General features: G+C 38.4%; 2 protein-coding genes across 2 annotated transcripts; both read left to right on the top strand.

Annotated features, from left to right (window-relative positions):
* Positions 121–2,994, top strand: LOC18777277 (vacuolar protein-sorting protein BRO1). The gene is made up of 3 exons (XM_007210395.2): positions 121–463; positions 816–1,094; positions 1,630–2,994. The coding sequence occupies exons 1-3, from the start codon at positions 272–274 to the stop codon at positions 2,743–2,745; spliced, it is 1,587 nt and encodes a 528-aa protein (XP_007210457.2). The 5' UTR covers positions 121–271; the 3' UTR covers positions 2,746–2,994.
* Positions 7,056–12,081, top strand: LOC18776298 (tryptophan aminotransferase-related protein 2). Its single transcript, XM_007209091.2, has 5 exons — positions 7,056–8,556; positions 9,827–10,130; positions 10,908–11,188; positions 11,279–11,583; positions 11,693–12,081. The coding sequence occupies exons 1-5, from the start codon at positions 8,321–8,323 to the stop codon at positions 11,878–11,880; spliced, it is 1,314 nt and encodes a 437-aa protein (XP_007209153.1). The 5' UTR covers positions 7,056–8,320; the 3' UTR covers positions 11,881–12,081.

The raw sequence follows: 13,136 nt of genomic DNA, 5'->3' as shown, positions 1-13,136 counted from the left end.
ATTATATTTTTCCTAGTTGGGCTTCAAATGTGCATGTCTTGATGACCTTTCCATTGATCCAGCCCACATCTTTTGGCCTGCTAACCCGAAAAGAAAAAGGAAAGGATATTATCAAACATGATCAAGCGACCTCTGGGGCTCTTCTTTTAACAGCTAGTCAATTTTCCCGTTGACAGTTCCGTTGGGCCAACGCACAGCACAATCCTCTGTTTGGAATCTCAGAAAATATGAGCCAAAGTGCAGGAAAGGGGCAAAGGAAACTCCGAGCGCCATGACGTCGTCGGAGTTCATGGATAAGCAGATCATGGAACTTTCTCGGTCCCACTCCGACGATTTATCTCAACTTTCATACCCTCGTGACCTCCGAGACGATGAGGACAAGGACGACGACTCAGTTTCCAGCTTTCACTTCCGCCCCACGCGACATGTCGTCTCGCAGCAGTCACGCGTTTCCACTTTCGAGGTATGCATTTCAAGCTTCAACTAAATTTTCGAATTGATGGATTATTTATCTGAAGTTTGAATCTTTCTGTGTTTAGTAGAATAGAATTTGGGCACTAACTGGAATTGGTATAATGGTAGCATCAAAAGTTTCTGATGAGTTTTGTTTTAACTCTTCTTAATTCATGTCTATGTGGGTGTGCATAGAGATGCTCAAGTTTTTTTTCCCTTTATTTATTGTTAAATGAAATTGAATTAAGTGAGGAAGATAGAGAACTCAATCTACTGAATGTCGGCTGGGGTGTACTGTGTTGATTCCTGCTCATGATTGTTGTAGATTTTCAAGTGATTGCTTCTGTTATTATGACTCACAGAATTGCAGTTCTATGGACCACATTGACCTTGCAAAATCGGGTTGCAAGTATGCCGGGGCTTTTGATGACTCGGCATTGATCTCGGTGATTGGTCAGAAGATGAGCCATCATTTTGACAATATGCTGCATGCGGTGGAGGGTCTCAGTGCGCGACTTTCCCAACTGGAGACTCGCTTACGCCGACTAGAGAACTCAGTTGACGACTTGAAGGATTCTACTGAAATTAACCATGGCAGGAATGATGGGAAACTTAGACAACTTGAGAATATTCTAAGACAGGTATTGTAAACCGTACATTTCCCGTTTAACCAGTCAATTAGGTTGCATTATTGGTGCTAAACTTAGAGGATGGATAATTTTGATTGTACAAATTAGGTGCTAGAGGCAGATAAGTTGATAGAAAATTTGTTGGCTCGAAGCTCATATTTAACAGGTTTATAGTCAAATAGGCTTTTCACAGGAATTTATCTGATCTGATTTTGCATGCCATAACTTCTACTAGTATAACACAGTAACATTCACAATATTGTAAATGATCATCTTTGCTGAGCACCAAAGTTGAACCTAGTGTCTAACTAGTCGTCTGATTTTTAATTTGAGTAATGTCCCTTTTGAACTATGAGAGAAATGTTGAAGATGTCCTGTTAGCACAATGGGTTAAATAATACAATCATGTTGAAGCAGGTGAAAACTAGGTTTAAGCGTTGTTGTAAGCTGGAAAAAAAAAAACAAGTAATAGTGGTGTACAGGAGATTCTGCGATTCCTGCCAGCAGCTTCTTGATATGGTTCATGTTGTTTGTAAATAAATTGCAGGTTGAAGGTGGTATGCAGGATTTGAAAGATAAACAAGAGATATCAGAGGCTAAGCTGCAGCTTGCAACTCTTCAAATGTTAAAGGGTCACCAGCAATTGGAAAACCAAAGGAGCAATGTACAAACAATTTCAACTCAGGGAGTTTTGTCATCTGCCCCTCAACAAAGCCACCAACCACATTCAACTCCTGTTGCTTGTCTACAACTTTCTTCTTTTCCTCCTAATGTTCCCCCAACCCAACCCCATCAGAATTTGCCACCAGCACCTGCAACACAAGTTCATACTCACTCACCTCAGAATCAAATCCCTTCTGTTCAACAGACAGATTCTAACTACTTGCCACCTGTCTTGAATCCAAAACCCGCACCTCAGATGTACTATATGCCTCAAGTTCAGCAGTCACAACCACCACCCACAGCACCATATCAATATTATCCACCAGCACCACATCTTTCATCAACCTCACAATTACAACGGCTACCTGAATTGCACCCGCCTCTCAGTGCAGTTGATCCACAAGCCCAGTCTTCATTGGTTCATAATCCTGGAGAAATCCCCTACATGTTATCTCAAAGATATCCTCCAAGCATGCATAAACCCTCTAATGCAACTGGCATGGCTCTCCCAACCCAACAACAGTACATGGGTTCTTCCCAGTATACGCATGATCAATCCACAAGAAATCATTGTTCAGATTTATTTGCTGGGCATATGCAACCAGTTCAACATTCAACTTATGATGATTTTTATTCCCATGAAGGATCTCCATCTCACAACAGCGGTTCAAAAACGAAACACTCACAAATCTTGCCAGCCTCTTTAGACCGTTCTGGTGGAAGCAGCATTTCGAGACTGCCAACTGCCCAGGTGTTGCCATATGCAATACCTATGGCCTCGAGTATGGATAAGGAGTCAAGTTCTGGTGTGACTGGAAACAGAATACCAATTGATAATGTCATTGATGAGGTTGTAACAATGGGATTCCGAAGGGACATAGTCAGAGCAACAGTGAAGAAAATGACTGAGAATGGGCAATCAGTGGACATTAATGTTGTGCTGGATAAGCTGATGAACAATGGAGAAGTTCAACCCAAAAGTGGTGGATTTGGCCAGTAATATGCTGATGTTGTTGATATGATTTATGAGGTACATTTAATTATATGTTTTTATTTTAATTCTTCTTTTTCTTATTTACTCTCTTGTTTTGCAATGTGCTTCTAGATCTGGGTCAATGTATAATTACCTCGCTTTCCTTTTCTTTATTTATTCATGTAAATAGTGTGTAAATATAAAGTGACTGGTGACTTGAAATTTGTTGTGTGTTTCGTGTGAATGTAAATTACTAGCTTTCACCAAACGGATCAATACTTGTTTAAATTTTCTATGCCCTTGAACGAAATATTATAAGACATGATAGTTGCCATATCTAGATGTTATTTATAGGGCAAAAAGTTACTTTTGGTCCCTGTAGTTTGTCACTTTTACAACTTGGTCCATGTTTCAATTTTGCCAATTTTGTCCATCTAGTTTCAATTTGAAGTTATAGGACAATGTAATTCAAGGGCAATTCTCTGTTAGTTTTTTTAACTTTCTGTTTGTTGTGGAGGGGTAATTTGGTAAAAAAAATTAAAAAGTCATTCATTTGAAAAATAATAATCTTAAAATTGAAAAAAAAAAAAAAAAAAAAGAGCTCTCTCTCTCTCTCTCTCTCTCATCTAGACTTGGTTGGGATGGATCTGTGGGTTGCGGCAGTCGAAGAACTTGACGACAAAGACTATGGCGTGGCCTTGACGAAGACGGTGGTGTGGCCTTGGCAATCTAGTGTGGGGCTCGTCGGATTTGGAGAGAGGGAGGTTGGTTAGGGCTGGGGCTGGGCGCGGTGCGCGGGTGAAAGGGTGGGGTTGGGTTTTATATTTTCTGGGTGAAGGGGTGGGGCTAGGCGAGTGCGGAAGGTGGAGGTCATTTATGTCGAGGCTGGGGTTTGGCTGTCTCTCTGTGAATCTCCTCTCTCTTTCTCTGTCTTTGTATGTATCTGTCACTCTCTATCTCAGTCTATGAACTCACAACAAGGGGTTTGGTCGGCAAAGCTATGAACTCGCGAAAGAGGAGGCATGGGTGCCTTGATAAAAAATTTGGAAGCGAGATGAGGGAATTTTCCCTTTTGTTTGGTCGGAGAAGAAAGTTTATGGATGGTGGCGGTGGCTCGATGGTGGTCGGTAGACGATAGTTTGTGGGGATGGCTGGTTATTTAAATTATTTTTAAAATTATTTTTAAAGAGAATAATAATTTGTGGACCGAATTGCCCCTCTATAACTAACAGAAGTTTTAGAAAAAAGATGACAGAAATTGAGAATTATACTTGAATTACTTTAAATTAAAATCACATGAATAAAATTAATTAAATTAAAACGATAGGGACCAAATTAATAAAACTGACAAACTACCGAAAATAAAAGTGACTTTTTTCCTATTTATAATAATTGGTTTTGGCAAGGACACTCGGTGTTTGAATTTTCTATCCTGGGCTAGATGTAGCTTGGGGACAAAACTGATGGACCTCAACTGGAAAGGAACACTTTGAAGCGTTGAAACAAGTGACAGCTTCAGCTTTTTACATCACAGAGCTATGCAGACTTTAGGGGCGTGATAGTTGGTTTGCAGGTGACAGATATGCCCTGCCGTCCCTTAAAACTTTACTTTTGAGTTTTGGCCATCAGTTTTAACAGTTTGCTGCTATGAGATGAAGGTTAACGACTCGACTGGTTTAACATATGCAGTATCTTTTTATCTTTTCGACCGAAATGATTACGACTTTGGTTCCCCTACTAATTTTTTCAAGTCAATGTTCTTCTAATTCGCTTTTTAGTGTCAAATTGGTCTCACAAAAGAGAGAGTTGAAAGACCATTTGTGTGGAAAAATTAGTTAAAAGATCAAAATGAAACACGGACCTAAGTTAAAGGACCATTTCGGTTAGAAATTATGAATATATTTTCTGTCTTTAAGAAGGACCATCTCCTTAATGAGTGCAGCTTTGAGAATGGAGAGGTTTTGATTGCTAGATGGACCACTTTTGGTAGGGGCAGAAAGTGACCAGACTTGAATTGCATCAGGGTGAGAGGGCTGCTGAGCCATCAATCAAAGCATGTGAACTAGGAGAGGAGGGTTTTGTTTTCCAATCTTTTATTCATTGCTTTGGGGGGAGATTAGATTACCATGACTGAGCTCTCAATAACATTAACATTATGGTCCAGGGTTTCAAGGTCCCCAAGTCTTCCTATTTATTAATTCATTATTCGCATTGCTGATTTTGTGGACCCTACAAATAATAAGCAGAGGGGAGAGAGAGAGAGAGAGAGAGAGAGAGAGCTCTAGGAGTATACGTGTCTCATCCCTTCCATCTCGTTTTCATCCACTCTGTCCAAAACCAACATATAAAATTTGTTTGATCTGCCTTCTACAACCAGTCTCGTAACCAAATTCTTCATCGGCCAAAGTGGTAAGGATATCACTTCGTTTGAGTGCTATTTCAACTGAGAGAAACACCCACGAAAGCTTTAGCTTTCTTAAACTTTGTTAATGCAAGTGGTGCCATGCCATGCCATGCCAGTGCCTTAGTGGGAGACCTTAAACACTAATAATAGTGTGCGCATGTGCTCACAGTACTTTACTAATACGACATCGTATTCCTGGGGCAGTCATGTCACCAGTGGGTTAGGTCTTGTGCATTCCTTTCAAGTTCATCGGCTTCCTAACGATTTTGTAACCGTCTTTTTTCCCATGTAATCATTAAGACTTTAATCCACTATACTACTTCATAAAGTTTAACTTTTAGAGCCATAAGGAAATCTCTCTTTTTTATTCTTCAATTTATGGACTTTTTAAAATGACATGTTTATTTACCTGTAATGAAAATGACATGAATGTCGCATTCCATATGATTTTAGTGTTTATTTCTACCGTGGAAATTAAGATTTATGTTAGGACCACTCTATCACAATCAATATCTCATCCAAAAATTACTCTTAATTATTACTTTCTAATAATACCATTGCCTGGTCAAGCAATTTTCAGGCGACATCATGCTATTTTCTAGCAAAATTTTGTTCTTTTTTTTTTTTTTTTGGCTTCTTCTTCAAAGCTATTTTCTTCAAGTGAGTTCATGTCATTTCCTTATTGAGTTTCTCTTGCCATAATAATCATGATTCATGTGTGACGCCATTGCGCAAAGTTTGGTCAACCAACTTTCAGGTGAGTTTGTGTCTTTTTTTTCTTTTCTTTTTTCTTTCCTTTTCAGTTTGGTATTATTTTTCTTCTATGCTTGTTTATCCAATCTTTCTTCTTATAAGCTTGTTTATGCATTTTTCTTCCAATCTATTTTTCAGATGAGTTTGTGTCAATTTCTTGCAAACTTGGTCAGTTTGGTACTATTCTTCTTATGAGCTTGTTTATGCATTTTTCTTCTAATCTATTTTCAGGTGGGTTTGTGTATTGTTTAGTTTTTCTTAGTCAATTGTCGGCCATCATAACTTCCAATTTCTATTGCAACGTCATATTCCATGAAATCTGACCAAAAAAAATATTTAATAATTTAACAAGATTGTTTGATTTCAATTCGTGTTCATTTTGAATTTGAGTTGTAAGCATGTCGTGAGGTTTTGCAGATACTTTTGACGTACAAACAAACATCTAAAAATCAGTTATGATTCATTACCAAACAAAAAAAAAAAAAAGAGGCCAAATACATTCGATTGTAAATTTTATTTATATAATTTGGTTGTAGAGACAAAAAAGAAAACAGTTAGGATTTGCTATAGTCCTTTATAGACAATGTTGTGACCAAACTTAAAACCGTTAACACTAATAACTGCGTTATATTGTTGTCGTTTATGAATTAGGTGTAGACAAATAAACAATTAAAAATCGTTGTTAGCCGCCACGCAAATACATCATCATTGACGAATAATAATTTTTTGTTAGATTTTGAATACATCAATGATTAGAAAACAAAATACGACCGAACAAACATCTATAAATCGGTTATGATTCATTACCCAAAAAAAGGGCCAAATACATTATGTTGTAATTTTTATTTATATAATGTGGTCGTATACAGAGAAAATCGTTAGGATTTGCTATAGTCCGTTATAGATAATGTCGTGACCAAACCTGAATAAAACCGTTAACGCTAAAGATTGCGTTATATTGTTGTCGTTTATAAATTAGGTATAGACAAATAAACGGTTAAAAATCGTTATTAACCACCACGCACATATACATCATCAATGACGACTAATAATTTTTTGTTAGATTTAGAATACATCAATGATTATAAACATAATACGACCATAAGATAACTTTTTCTTTTCATGTTTCGTGAAAAACGATGGACATGAGCATAGAAAATTCTCTTTATAGTATAAATTTTGGGAGTACAATAATGTTTTAGTAAGGGTATGCTATATAATACCCTAATAAAAGAGTCTTAACTGATAACTAATCATAGTTTATGCAATCTGTTCATTGACACATAGAGCTACCAAATTTTAATTAGAGCCTAAACTTTTTTTTTTTAATGAAACATAGGGTTAGAGACACAAGATCAATAGATACAAACACAGCACCCCATTTAAGAAGATAAAACCTAACCAACAAAAAACAAGAAGAAAAAGAAGCACGCAAACAGAAAGTTTCACTTTCAAATGGAGATTAGCCAAAAACCCAAATGGACAAAAGTGTTACCAAATTTCCTGTGTCTCTGAGTAGTCACTATCTCTTCCTCCTCTCGTTCCCAGTCCAAATCAAAACTCCAAATTGTTTACAACTCAAAAACACCATTTTTATTAACTAAAATAGAATCAAAAGCATCAAATTTAAAAATATATAAATAAAAATAGGAAATAGAAAACAGGGCCAAAAGGCAAACGGAAGATGGAGACAGAGCATGTAGTAATCCGTGCATCTATATACCTGCCATATGTTTATATATACTACTCTTATTAGGTTTTTATTCTTTTCGAGATCTAGCGTCGGAAAGCCGCGATTTTCTTGGAAAATCGTATTGGGATTTTTTTGTTTCCTGAGAAAATCTCCGGGCGGAAGTATTTTCAAGTGTGCTCTGTACCTTCCCTTAGCATTTTGACACCTACCCAACTTCATCAATTTTGCTTCATTTTCATTTTGGCGTTCCTCTCAATCCCAAAACAGAGCTTTGAATTTCATGAAAGTTAGGAACAGAGCTCTAGAAACCCCGGGAATCTGAGAGTTCTGAGAGTCCTTCCAAATCTTCAAAACCGTCTCATTTATTTTTATCTTTCTGCCAACCAACAGTTTCAAAGCTTTTTGTCAGGTTTGAATTTATCGGTTTCAGTCAATTTGAACCGTAAGCCAGACAATCCGGGATTGTATGCGTTAAACTCGCCTCTTTACCGTCCATCTGTCACATGAACTTTGGTTTCATCTTCTGGGTTTTGCTATAAAACCGGCCTCGAGTGTTTGAGTTCCTCACATTCACTCACTGAAGCAAGCACTAAGCACACTTGAGCTCACTCTCTTCTCTTCAGCACTCTGTTTTCAATACTCTCTTCTCTTCAGCGCTCTGTTTTCAATACTCTGTTCTCTTCAGCACTCTGTTTTCAATACTTTGTTTCCTTTTCGTTCTTGTTTTCAAACCAAAAAAAGAAAAGAAAAGAATGGCCAATTTTATGAGCATTTGCACAATGAGAAACTTGCTTGTTCTGTCTCTGGCTCTTAATCTGAGCTTGATTATGAGGGTTTTTTATGAGGGCGAGAAGCATGGCCCTCGTGGGTTCTCTGCGCAGAAGGCTGACAGGGCGCTTGAGAAGGCAGCTCACGCAACCCAGAGGACCCTTGTGTCATTGTCTTCTTCTGGTCAAGATGACGGGGAGAAACTCATCAACCTCGACCAGTAAGTGTGCAAAGACTTGTTCTTTTCTTTTGGTCCTTTTCAATTATAATCATCCAACACCTCCACTGAGATTGCTTCAAGCTTCACTAACCTCCATTGAGTTGTCAGATTTCAGGCTGTTTATTTGGGTTAAAATGTTGAGCCATTAAGATTTTCTTTGAGCACATTCCAAGTTTTGGTCAAAGTGAATAGTTCAAAGTCAGGGGTAAAATTGTCCTTTTATAAATGCCAAAAAAAAAAAGAAAAGGCATGGCGTGGTAAGTGTCAGGCAATTAGTGATGGCATATCAAATCTAAAGTGTCAGAAACCAGTTGACGTCAGTGATATTTTAAAAAAAGACCTCAAAGAGTAGAAGTTTTTTTTTTTCCTTCACTAAAATATTTCTTGCTTTTCTTTCTGCATTTTCAGCTTAATTTGTTCACTGTTTACTGTGCTGGCTATGGCTTTAGCTACTAGCTAGGACATAGAAAGGCAGGCCCCAGAGGCAGAGGAGGCCATATTTTTTTGGTTGAGATTTTCCATGGTGCATGTTAGAGTTGGGCAACCCTTTTGTACTTGATGTCTGTTTTTTTGTTTGGTTCCTGTTCTCCAGCAACTGAGTCTAACGTGCACCGTGGGTGGTGCTATTTGACATTTGACCAACATCATTATGTCACACAAATTTGTGGACCTCAAACTGCTAAAAAGAAAATTATATTAAATTAAACTAGATTTACAGTAAAGTTGCTAAAGTTGAAGACCCCTATGTGCATGTTTTTTTCTTCTTTTTTGGCTTTGGGGAAGTGTAAAAAGACTGAAGTGCGCCGTGGGTTGCCCCAGATCTTTTAACCTTTTGGCCGCCCAAGTTGTAAATTAGCTTTTTATGGCCTTTTTTATTCCGAGTCCCGTATTGAGATTGTCTGGATCTACCACTCTTGTGGGGTCCTCTAAAGATTTAACCCTTCTCACGTTCTTAGGTTTCTTTCTACCAATTGACACATACTCAGGACTGATCTGATGTTAGATATGCATCCATCTAATCATTGATCTGTTGATGGATGGGGTCCCACCCCTTCCCCCCACCATTTTCCTCCTCCTCCATATCTACCTCCATGGCTCCATGCATTTTAGAATCTCCTTGCTGTGACAGTTTTCATTTTTTTTCGTTTCACCTTCACTTTTTTCTCAGAATTGCTTTAGTTTTTTCTTACCCTTTTGAAAGCTTTCAAAGAATCATACATCTTCCTTCGACCATTTGTTTAACATGTAACTTGTTTTTTTTTTAATGCAGTGGAGACCCAACTATGTATGAAAGTTACTGGCAGCAGATGGGTGAAAAGACCACAGTTGTGATCCCTGGATGGCAGTCAATGAGCTATTTCTCAGATGTGAAAAACCCTTGCTGGTTTTTGGAGCCAGAGTTTGCCAAGCAGGTTGTGAGGCTGCACAATCTGGTGGGCAATGCTGTCACAGAAGGTCGTCAAATTGTGGTTGGCACAGGCTCATCACAGCTCTTCTTAGCTGCCCTCTATGCTCTGGCTCCAAAAGATGCATCTGAGCCTATAAGTGTGATTTCTGCAGCCCCATTCTACTCTGTGAGTTTTATTTTATTTTTAAAAAAATTGTGTTTGAAGTTTGATTTGTTTATTTGCTGAAGAATGTCACTAATGTACTTGTTACTTTCCAGCAAATCCAAGCAAAGTCAAATGCATCAGTAATTTTATTATTATTATAATTAACTTTTTTTAATGTGATCACTTTGCATGGTGGACTTGCTTTTTGTTAATGGCGCCCACTTCAATTAAAAAATTGGAAAATGCTAGGGAGACCAACTTTAGATACCAACTTGTGTACCAACTCTCTAATAGAGTGTGGGACCCATTGTATTGGTGGGCTCCACCTCTATTAGAGAGTTGGTACACAAGTTGGTATCTAAAGTTGGTCTCCCTAGCATGACCCTAAAAAATTTGCTTGCCATAAGTAAGATATTTGTGCGAAACAGTATCCTTTACCCCCAGAAGAACAAGGGAAAAATCATTTAATAATTTGTCATTTAATTCGCCTGCCTTGACTCTGAAACTTGATTTTGCAATCTCAATTATTTTTTTCTCCCACTTCATCTTTTGCCCCCCTCCCTGTTCATGCATGTGGCCTAATTGGACCAGAAAAATTTATATAAAAAGAGAATAGCATTATTTTGTTATTTTAATTAATTACAGAATATTACGTGTAGAAATTATCATGCGTGACATGACATAACAGTTGAAATAAGTAAAAAAATGCATTGAATTTTTATTTGCTGCTAGCTTTGTAAACTTTTCTGAGATACATTGATTAACAGTGGGTTTTTGTTTTTGATGATCTCTTTGCAGTCTTACCCCTCTATGACTGACTACCTCAAGTCGGGCTTGTACAAATGGGCAGGGGATGCCCGGAGCTTCGACAAAGAGGGGCCGTACATAGAGCTAGTGACCTCCCCCAACAACCCTGATGGATTTGTCAGGCACTCCATGGTCAACCGAACTGGAGGTATATTGGTTCATGACTTGGCCTACTACTGGCCACAATATACCCCCATTTCGTCGGCAGCTGACCATGATCTGACTCTGTTCACCGTCTCGAAAGCCACCGGGCATGCCGGGACACGCATTGGGTAAGCTCTCCGAGCTTTGTTAATTTCTTTTACATGTTCTGGTCTTTTGTTTTGAGCACTCATTTGATACTTTCTCCTTCCGTGTTGCAGCTGGGCTCTTGTCAAAGATCCAGAAGTTGCCAAAAAGATGATCAAGTTCATAGAGCTCAGCACCATAGGCGTGTCCCGGGATTCGCAGCTCCGAGCAGCTAGGATTTTGGAGGTGATCATCAACTCCTCCCAAAACCCTGGCGGGCCGGAGTCCGGTGAATCTTTCTTTAAGATCAGCTATCACTTCATGGCAGAGAGGTGGCAGCTTCTTAGAGAGGCGGTGAACAAGGGCAGATTTTTTAGTCTGCCTGACTTCCAGCAAGGGTTCTGCCAGTTCCTCAACCAGGTCTCGCAGCCTCAACCTGGTAAGCAAAAATTCACCGAACCATTAATTAAGAGTTGCCACTTATATAACTATCTATGTAACGCATTTGAAGCAGTTGAAATTGACATTGCTGTTTACCTCTGTTGCAGCTTTCGCATGGCTCAAATGTGAAGACGAAGGCGTGGAAGATTGCGAAAGCTTACTCAGAGGTCATAAGATTTTAACCCGAGGAGGAAGGAGCTTTGGAGTTGGTCCAAAGTATGTCCGCGTGAGCATGTTGGATCGGGACCATAACTTCAACTTGTTTTTGAAGCGACTGGCCTCGATCCAGACATGACACAGCGGATCGATCCTTCCTTCTCGGGTTAAATCTTAGGGCCCGAGCTGGCTGTGGACCTGCAGCTGAGGAAGGAGAGGGGGAGTGTCATGTTAGTGGTTCATATGTAGGAGTAGTAATGGAAAGTAGTGTAGTTTGTATTCATCATCTTTATATGATACAAATTTTTCAATGAAATTTACGAGACTCCAAATCCAACCATCCCACTTTCTTTCTCACTGCACAATGAAAACTCGTGAGGATGTGCTTATTTCTCTAGCAAACTAAAAAGATCAACTTCCATTTTAGCAGAAGAAAACATCTAATAAGGAAATAAATGTTTACCTTGAGTCCAATGGAGGAGGTCACAGCTCCTTACATGCTCTGCAATGGCAGAGCATTCCTCTTGCCCCGATTTCTCCCATGCCACACATTTCTACAACCGAATAAGTTTCTTCGGCTGACTCTCTCAAGTTTTCCTTTCTCTTTTTGTTTTCCCCTCCCTCTCTTTCCCCTCATCTTCCTCCCACTAAAACCCCAAAACTGACTCTCAAGTGCTGACGTGGTAACCATGCCCAAAGGAAGAAAATATGATCAGTATACGAGTTACTTCATGTATTTGAACATGAGGAGGTTAGAGAGGTATTTATAGAAAACTTGGCCCATAGAGACAATGGTGGAATCAAAGTTTGTTCAACTAAAGACAAATCCTTCCCTGGTTTTTATGTGAAATTGCAGAAATTGTTGATGTATAGACAAATCGATCGTCAGTTATATTTGAAATCACGGAGATGGCATAAAAAATTTAGAAAAATTGAAAGCTAATCAAAACGGCTTTGCAACTTGTATTTCTTTTCATCACATTTCACGTGACCGAATATTTCAACCTAATTTAAGTATAAAAATGATAAATATAAAATTACGGTGAAATAAAAGTTGTGGAATACAACCAATGAGAATATTAAAATTTGTTGAACTAAAGAAGAATCATTCTGTAATTTTATGTAAATGTACCAAGAAAATGCATGTATTAATTAAAAAAATTAAAAGATAATCGAACGGTATATGACACAGGTCTTATGATGTTATTGAATTTTATCCCAGACTCAAACTTGTAAATATATTTTGAAAACAAAAAACAATAGTAAGAAACTTGGAGGGTAAAGTTAGATCATAAATCAAACGTATAACATTGTTAAAGTGTAGCGAAGAAACCGATGAGAAGTTAAAATTGGGCACCAAAATTGATGGTCGAATCAAAAGTTTGTTCAACTACA

The sequence above is a fragment of the Prunus persica genome, chromosome G5 (genome assembly GCF_000346465.2).
Source record: "Prunus persica cultivar Lovell chromosome G5, Prunus_persica_NCBIv2, whole genome shotgun sequence".
Taxonomy (NCBI): Eukaryota; Viridiplantae; Streptophyta; class Magnoliopsida; order Rosales; family Rosaceae; genus Prunus; species Prunus persica.
The sequence above is the reverse complement of the archived record's forward strand: the minus strand, read 5'-3'. Positions and strand labels throughout refer to the sequence as shown.